At 41.1% G+C, this 9,265-nt stretch overlaps 1 protein-coding gene and 1 long non-coding RNA gene across 3 annotated transcripts; one reads left to right on the top strand and one right to left on the bottom strand.

Annotated features, from left to right (window-relative positions):
* Positions 1–2,255: 2,255 nt before the first annotated feature.
* On the bottom strand, positions 2,256–3,195 carry LOC119025038. The gene is made up of 2 exons (XR_005076674.1): positions 3,107–3,195; positions 2,256–2,676 (listed from the first exon to the last, which is right to left on the bottom strand). It is a non-coding gene; the product is annotated as an uncharacterized LOC119025038 (long non-coding RNA).
* Positions 3,196–3,326: 131 nt separating this feature from the next.
* Positions 3,327–7,305, top strand: LOC119025141 (zona pellucida sperm-binding protein 3-like). 2 transcript variants are annotated; one of them, XM_037108520.1, is made up of 9 exons: positions 3,327–3,508; positions 4,481–4,788; positions 5,033–5,151; positions 5,286–5,389; positions 5,533–5,710; positions 6,175–6,292; positions 6,382–6,464; positions 6,819–6,907; positions 7,182–7,305. In XM_037108520.1, the coding sequence occupies exons 1-9, from the start codon at positions 3,367–3,369 to the stop codon at positions 7,241–7,243; spliced, it is 1,203 nt and encodes a 400-aa protein (XP_036964415.1). In that variant the 5' UTR covers positions 3,327–3,366; the 3' UTR covers positions 7,244–7,305. The 2 variants fall into 2 exon arrangements, with proteins under 2 accessions (XP_036964415.1, XP_036964416.1); XM_037108521.1 differs by having other exon boundaries at positions 3,336–3,490; positions 4,478–4,788.
* The last annotated feature ends 1,960 nt before the right edge of the window (positions 7,306–9,265 follow it).

The following is a 9,265-nucleotide window of genomic DNA, read 5'->3' as shown; positions in this document are numbered from 1 at the left end:
ACACACACACAGACCTCTTTCCTCTGGCTGTTAGCTGTTAATAAATAAAGGAAATGAGCAGAGAGAGCTCATTAATATCAGTGAAGGTGAGCAGCTAACAGCCTCAGGAGGCTGTTGCAGTTTATACAGGAAACGAATGGAGGGAGATGGAGCTAACACTAATGCTAACACACACACACACACACACACACACACACACACACACACACACACACACACACACACACACACATGCTCTGGTGTCCTGGTGGTCAAACAAAAATCATAAATCACTGAGAAAAACATATTCTGCATAAAACTGGAGATATCATAATAACGACTAAATTAAACTAAATCCATCCCATCATCTTTTCCAGGCTTTTAGAATTAATCAATGTATCCTCTGTACACCAGATCACTTTGTCTTTTTGTTGAGCCATTTCATGAAAACTGACAGTCTTTTATCATCATAGTACGTGCAGTTCAAAAGATAAAATGTTTACACATCCAGCAATGATTGCTTTCTGACCCACTCCAAAGGAAACCTTCTTGACCTAATCTGCTGCTCTGCTTCTCGTCTGGACTACTGTAATTCCCTCCTCCATGGTCTTCCTCGGAAATCACTCCATAAACTCCAACTGGTTCAGAAAGCAGCTGCTCGTATCGTCACCAGAACTCCCTTTGCTGAACACATCACTCCAGCCCTGCAGCAACTCCATTGGCTCCCTGTCAAATCCTGCACTGATTTCAAGGTTCTATTTCTCACTTTCAAGATCCTTCACAACCTGGCACCACCATATCTCGCTGAACTGATCCACATCCACACACCCTCCCGCACTCTCCGATCCTCTTCTACCATCCAGCTCTTTGCCCCATCTGCCAACCTAACCATCATGTAGTCATGAGCTCTCAGCAGATCTGCCTCCAGCCTCTGGAACTCTCTCCCACCAGACATTCGCACTTCTAACACGGTCTCCATCTCAACTGAAAACACACTTATTCCAAGTGGCTTACCCCGGAAGCTCAACCTTGCCTAACCCAGCCTGGACTTCCTGTATGGTGAGGGCTGCGGAGTATGAATTCTGTGCCGAGCTCCTGGCACTATGTCATTGCATCTTCTTATTTATTTATTTATCCTCATTTGCGCTAAATTGTCTCCTGTTTTTGTTGTACTGTTGTTCTTATGTGCGGTGTCCTTGAGTGCTTTGAAAGCCTTTAAATAAAATGCATTATTATAATCATTATTATTATTATTGTCATTACATATAAAAGCATTAATACATGTATTTTTTATGGGTTCTGTCTTCACTTTCCTTATCCTCATCTTCTTTTTTCTCTGCCCTCTCTCTCTCTCGTCCTGTCTTCCCTCTCAGAAGCTCCATCACTAGGAAAGTGTGTGTGTGTGTGTGTGTGTGTGTGTGTGTGTGTGTGTGTGTGTGTGTGTGTGTGTGTGTGTGTGCGCGTGTGTGTGTGTGTGTGTGTGGGTGTGTGGGTGATTTTTAGCGTTAGTGTTAGTGTGACCTTGGCTGGACTAATTACTTATATGGAGGACACAGGGGTGTGGGAGCACGTTTTTCTGCCTCTAATGATTCATAAACAATTTTAACAGGAAGAACTCCATCAGGATCTTAATTAGTCTGTGACACACACACACGCACGCACACGCGCGCACATACACACACACGCACACTCACATGGACTACAAACAAATATCTATTGCATCGGTAGCTGCAGAATGATATTATACTTATGTAACCACTGAGGAGTGGTGGTGGTCGCTCGTCTGTTGCATTGAAAAATTGACAACATCCAGGCAGAAGAAAGGGCGGTTGTTGGTCAGACAGCAGGTAAAAGAGGGTCCTCCGCTGTTCAGGTTGGTGATTCGCTCCTGCCAGCCAGGTATCCAGGATATTATGTCAGCAGTTAACATTTATTCAAACCACATGAACGTTCAAAGTTGACATGTGTACCAAGAGCGGCATATCATGTTCACATGAACGAGGTCGAGGAGAAGGCTGTGGTATTGTTAAAGCCAACAAGGCTACCAAGTGGATTTCAAGCCCAACTACTGGATACTGGTGACAAGACTGGGTGTCTTTTCAGGAGAACTGCAGACATTTACAGCTGTGTTTGGCCAACCAAAACAGGTATTTATAGCCAATCCATGATGTTTTCCTAATCCTAACCAGAGCATAAGCACAGCGTTGTGACAGAAGAGAAATACTAAACTCAACTGAAACAAAACATTCAGTTTTAACTCACCCGTGTTTGACACAAACGTATTTAGCAGCATTTATTCTGGTGATTGAGTTGTTCCAGTCACATATCTAAGTGTTCTCCAGCAAGACACAGCCACTGAACTGTGAATGTGTGAGATATAGTAAAAATGCAGACACTTAGGATAACACTTATTAAGACATGGACCAAACACAGCAAAACATCACCGAGATACCGTGAACCTGTGCTGCCCTCTAGCATCATTGATAATAAAGTGAGAGAAAATAAACACAAAACAAGCAAAAATAAGATTTGGACCGTCCTGCTGGATGTGAACCGGGGAATCCGTCTTAGATACTCAGCTGAGCTGATCCAGGATAAGTCTGGATGGAGCCTCGGTGCCACGGCTTTGATGTGACTTCCTCCTGTCTGAGAGCGTTTCATGATGGTGGTGAGCAGCGCAGACGTGGCTGTGACTTCCTGTGAGGTCCGAAAGCATCAGCAGTGTTGGTGAGTTAATAAAGAAGCAGAAGAAGAGTTTAATTTATGCCCAGAATTTTTTGTTTTTGTTTTTTTGGTTCATTGTCAGTGATGTTTACTTTTTGTTAATGCAATTGTATGTGTGTGCAAAATTAAGAAGAAGAAGAAGAAGAAGAAGAAGAAGAAGAAGAAGAAGAAGAAGAAGAAGAAGAAGAAGTAGTTTAGGCCTCATTTAATCACATTATTTTGTTTGAATCTTTGAAAACACGAAGACCACTTTTCTGCTGATGTGTTGTTTTCTAGGTTCAAATAAATACATGTGAATAAATATAATTTATAGTTTTCATATCAGCTATTTTCGGCTACTGTCCGCCTGTTTTTTTGTTTTTGTTTTATGTCTACATCGCTCTATCAAATATAAACTTTCCACCTCTCTGCTGTAGAATCATTGTCCCAAAATTCACCCTCACAGATTTTCCATCTTCAGAAACTGTCATTTGCAATGATGTTGTGTGTGCTTGAATGAGGCTCCAGTGCGTCTCAGCAGGTCGGTGCAGCTGAACGAGCCCCAGCTGGAGAACCATCAGGTCAATCAGACGGTGGGCGGGGCCAAGCTTCAGCTCTACAAAACCACCTGCTGCACAGGTGAGTCTGTCTCAAACAGAGGAAGCACAGAATACACTGATCAACATGAAGTTGTCTGCCTGGATCTTGTTCTGTCTGTTGTGTAGAGCTTTAACAGCAGCTCAGGATCTAAACTGGAACTTTCAGCCTGCAGGTCAAACATCTGGAGACCAGGAACCAGGTCAGCCAGAAGTCCAGGAGCCAGCAGGTAACCACAGGAACTCCACAGCTCTGACTCTTTATCATCTGATGAAATGCACTGGACTGTTTAAATAATATGGTCGACTTGACCCTCAACTTTGAAAGGAAAAGTTTTGATGGTTTTGAAATATGACACTGAAGCTCAATATTGTGAATCAACATTAATGTCTCAATGCTGAAAAGTTATTTGTTAAAGTTGTATGACCTTCAGCATTAGATCAAGTGAGTGTATCTCTTTGAGCAACATTTCAGCATCAAACATTCATCCAAAACTCCCCAGACTTTTTCAGCTGCTGTTCTTCCAGTTATTGGCAGAACAATCTCTGTCTGTGAAAGTCCTTTCAGAGATATTTAATATTTTATTCATATAAAATATTTCAAGATGGCAATACACAGAATTCATTGGTTCCTTGTTGAAAAAGTTCTAAAAATGGTGAAACATGCTGTCACAATTACTCTGAGCTTAAAGTGACCAATCAATAGTTCATTTATTTTTTTTCTATCTTTTTTTTTTTTTTTTTTTTTTATTGAAATGACTTGACAGCAAAGTGGCAGATCCTTTTTATATTTACAAACCTGAATCATAAACATGATTTACACGAAGACATCAATGATTATCAAACTGGCTGCCAATTAGGAACTGATTTAATTATCTGTGTTAGTGCACTTGTCTTAACTGCCAGCTAATTTCTTTTGATGACATTAACAGTACATGGACATTTAATATTATCACTCTTGCATAATCATAATCCAAGTTGAGAGTTACTGTAATAAAAAGTGGATTAACCTCAACACCAGGAACGCATTCACATAAATGCCCTCATTTATAACTGGATGCAAACATCTTAATTTGAAAGTAGCTAGTGATTAAAATTAATTAACAAACAGCAGATTTTTTATTTTTTTTTATTTTTTTTTTTTTTTAAAAAAGAATAAACATTCAGACTCAAGTCCAACTGATCTCACTCCTCTCTCCCAGATGTCACGCAGGAGAAGCAGTCTTTCACTGAGCCGTTGTCTTGGAGGTATCCAGCTCCACCAGCTGAGGAGGAGCCCCGGTACCCTCCAGACTTTGAGCTGAAGGCTCCGGCAGCTCCCGACAGCGTCAGTGCCGTCTGCGGGGAGAGCTCTGTACGAGTGGTGGCCAAGAAAGACCTTCTGGGGATCGGCAAACCTGTCCACACTGCAGATGTCACACTGGGAGGGTGTCCTGCCACAGGGGAGGATGCCGAAACACAGGTCCTGGTGTTTGAGTCAGAGCTGCATGGATGTGGCAGCCAGCTGCTGGTGAGAGTTTACAGTAACCGCTTGGTTGACTCAAGTTGTTCAATAAAGGGACATTTGGACCCTAGTACAATTTTTGAAAGACGACCGGTTCTATGACCCATTGTTTTTGTTTTGTTTTTTGTTTTTTTTTTTAAGTTTCAGTTTTGGGGAAACGGTTTGGACACCCCTGCTTTACCATTTGAAGTGACGATACATGGAACTGTTTATGACTGAAACTTAATGTTTCCAGTAAACTGTGTTTCAGATGAATGAGGACTCGTTCATCTACTCATTCACACTGATGTACACTCCCAGTCCTCTGGGGGACAGTCAAATTGTCCGAACCAGAGATGTCACAGTCAACATCCAATGTCACTACCAGAGGTCAGATTTTATACACCTCCATTGAGCATCTCTAAGTTTCTGTAATTTTAATGTCTGACCCTTTTTTTTTTTTTGAGTGTCTTGACATATTGAATTTTTTTTTTTTTTTTTTTTTTTTATTTAATCTTTTGTAGGAAGCATGATGTGAGCAGCGAGCGGTTGACGCCGACCTGGAATCCATTCAGTCTCAGACAGGTTTCAGAGGAAAGTCTCTACTTCTCCCTCACACTCATGACCGGTAGCTGTCTAACTTCATAATGATTTAAAGTCACTTTCTCACTGTCCCAGTGGTAAATATCCATGTCACAGTTCTTCAATAACCAACACCCTGCTCCTTATGTGTCTCGTCAAATCTGCACATCTTTGTCCTGTGTCTCTCAGATGATTGGCAGTTTGTTCGTCCGGCTGCTGAGTACCTGCTGGGAGACATGATGAAGTTTGAGGTTTCAGTCAAACAGTTTCATCACATCCCCCTCAGAGTGACGGTGGACAGCTGTGTGGCCACCGTGGTCCCAAACATCGACACCGTCCCTCGATACGTCTTCCTGGGAAACAAGGGGTTAGTTTGCTGGACTGGATGTGACCCCTTCTATATCTTTAGATTGACAGACTTATGTTGCAACTTTAAATCTCATCAGTGAAAATTAAATTTAATCACACATGACTTGGTGAGGGTTAGGGGGGGAAAAAAAATACATTTTTAGGCTAAAAAATAAAAGGTTCTGTCATCACAAACATACCTGCAGATGATATGTCCCCATGCTAACAAATGTTCAAATGTGGTCTCTTAACTGTGGCTTGGTAGCCTTCTTGCCTGGTTGTCAAAGTGTTAATTGCCACCTGTGGACATGGATGTCCACGAATATACAAGTAATGTGAACATGAGATGACATGTATTACAGAATTGTCAAAATGATACGTCTGAGACGTGCAAATTTGAATGCATCTGTCCACAGAAATGTAAAGCCCACAGTTTGTTCGGGTGACTGAGCTGTTTGTCTGATGCTTTTGTGTTGCGTTCAGGTGCCTGTTTGACAGTCAGCTGACTGGCTCCAGCTCTCAGTTCCTGCCTCGGTCCCAGGATGACAAACTGCGGTTTGAGGTTGAGGCGTTCAGGTTCCAGCAGGATAACAGTGGCTCGGTGAGACTTGAACTCAACTCCTGTTTTCAGTGTTGTTTTTTTTCTTTTTTAAATTTGATTTCTAAACAAACTGAAATTGTGTTCTATAGATCTACATCACCTGCAGCATAAAAGCCACTGCAGCTAGTGCAGCTACTGATGCCACCAACAAGGCCTGTTCATTCTCTGATGGGTGAGACACCAACACTACATATCCCATCATGCTTCTGCTGCAGATGCCACAATCATTCTCACTGGGTTTAAATGACTTTTTTTTGTTTTGTTTTTTTGTCCACAAAGCAAAGATTTGAGCTAAATTATATTGTTTTGAGGGAGCTAAATTTGTAGTAAAATATTCTATATTGAATAAATATTAAGGAGAACAATATCCTATTCCACACTTTTCATTGGTTGTCTCGTGTGTGTTTGTGTTGGTTTTTTTTTGTTTTTTGTTTGTTTTTAACGTAATGTATCAAATGGATGGATGCTTTGATGAAATCTGAAATCTTTTTTTTTTTTTTTTTTTAAATCTCTTTTTGATTGACAGGTGGCAGGAGGTCAGTGGCAGCCATCAGTCCTGTAATTGCTGTGATACAGACTGTGGGACAGGAAACCAGAGTCTCGGAACAGAAACAGGTAAGCATGTGCACTCCAAACCCAGAAGTGAAAGAACAAAGATCACATGTAACATTTAAAAATACTGTTACAAGTATTCAAACTCCTTAAATTGTAAAATAACACATTAGAATGTACCTAAATTGAAGTGCTCATCATGCATATTTCAGACATATCATTGGATTGTAATTAGTGATGCATTAATGTGTTTATCATTAACGTTGCTGTTTTTTGAATGTAGGATGAGCTCTTATAATTAACATTAAGAGGCTGGCGTTATGTTTCTGTGTTGCAGGTGCTCAGTGGGAGCAGGAAAATGCAGTTGGACCAATCACAGTGAAGGAGAGACCGCTATGATGGGGAAAAACAAAATGATAATAAACGTTAACTTGAGATTAAAGCTCGCATACACTGGGGAACCTGCTTCATGTGGTTTGTTTTCATGCTTAAATCTAATGTTGCCTCATCCAAACTGTAAGATGAACGTCCAGGGCACCTGCTCGCTGCAATGCTCATAATTTTGGAATAGTGGTGTGTTTCAGAGTCACTGGCAAACCACCTATCCAATCGTTTAGGAACAAGGGTGTGTTATCAGCTTGCGGGTTTTTATTCAATTTGGCAAAAAGTATTGGTGCATTATACTGGTCAGTTTACTGGCCACAGCCATGTCTTAATGGTGAATGATTGTGGCTGTAATTCATGATATTTAGATATCATATAATTCACTCTGTGTGCAGATTATTTTTTTCCATTTAATAAAAAAACAAAACTCTGTAGTCTGAGATAATTAGTTTATAGATCTGTGTGTGATCGATAGAGCATTCCACCTTCAGACTTGTGTTTTTAATTGCACCACTTTCTTTTGTCACAGAGCTGAGACGATATGCAATTTTAAAATGATTTTCCAATGTGGCATGTAACTTGCAGCTGATGTTGTACAGTCAGGTTTTGTTTGATGTTTAATCTCAATTCATTCTTTCACTATAGATACTTAAATTTTGCCAGAAAAGCTGAATGGAGCTCCCCCTCAGCTTGCTCTGACTTTCCGTCAGTGTGTACGAGGAGCTAATGACTAAATTTTGATTTTTGTGTGAATCGTTCCTTCAAATGGCTTCAGTTTCTTTGAGTTTACTTTGACCTGGTCGGTCGGTGGTGAGATGCTGCTGTGCTGGGACAGCTGCTCTGCCCCTTTGCCTATCGTCCATTTCAGATGACATCACCTGAGTGGACGCAGCTGGAGAGACACTCATCATGCATCACAGATAGGGTGGGGCAAAGGGCTCATCTATTTTCTATATATAACCCTGACCTACACCCTCCTACTCACCATCCAGCCGCCTTGTTTCCTCGCCGCGGCCTGAGTGTCAGAGGCAGCAGCATCCATCACGGGCCGGAGAGGAGCCTCCTGTCTGACTCATCCATCTCTGCTCTCCATCTCTCGGGGGAGGAGAGGACCACTGCTGGCTGTGTGACCTGAAACTGAGAGGTCCCAGGGTCTAACAATGAAAACTTCACAGTGAAAACTTGGCGATGAACTTTGTCTCTGGTTTTTTTTTTTTTTCTCATCTGTATTTTGTTCACTATTTACTTACAGTGGTTGAGGAATTACCCAGACCTTGTACTGATAAAGTAGCAATCCCAAAATGTAGAACCCGATACCCAAGTACTAGTCTTGCATTTACATTTTTACAGAGTAACAGTACAAAAGCATTAGCATCATAATATACTGAATGCTCCACAAGTATTTGATTTAGTTAGCTGCAAACGCTTGACTCCGGAGAAAAAAACATACACTTCCTTGGTGTTTGGTGCCCAATGTGGGTGAAATATTCTAACAGCAGACGATGCTGTTTGTTGAATCTTCATCACCGCTGATTCGCATCTGCTAGCAGCTGACTTTGAGGAAAGGATTTCAAGTTTGCAGGTGGAAACTTTAGCAGTTGTAAGTTCCTGAAGGTGTCCTCCATGTTGCTTTTTTTTTTTTCAAACATCTTTGATGCAACATTTAAATGGCATTGTTAATAGTAGCTAATGCTCTTTTTATGAATCAAAATTTTACTTGACAGACATTTGAGTCCATACGATGTCAATACATAACTAAAATGCATACGTTAAAGTTCAAACAGCTAGTATTTCTGCTGCTGACTGCTGAGGGTAGCGACATTAAATCAACTAGTCAAAGAATTGTGTGCAACCCTAGTAGCAAATGTTATAATGCCAAACTTGAGGCTTCAAAATGGCCGTCCACACACCGATGGGTGACATCACAGTGGGTTTACACTTGATGGTGATGTGGCAAACATGCTGTTCTTCAGAGAAAAACTCAATTTTGAGTGGAAGGGGACTTGAATTTTCTGCCATGTAGTCTGAGTATTTTAC

The sequence above is a fragment of the Acanthopagrus latus genome, chromosome 8, assembly GCF_904848185.1.
Source record: "Acanthopagrus latus isolate v.2019 chromosome 8, fAcaLat1.1, whole genome shotgun sequence".
Lineage (NCBI taxonomy): Eukaryota > Metazoa > Chordata > Actinopteri > Spariformes > Sparidae > Acanthopagrus > Acanthopagrus latus.
Note: the sequence above shows the minus strand (reverse complement) of the source record. Positions and strands in the feature narration are given on the sequence as shown.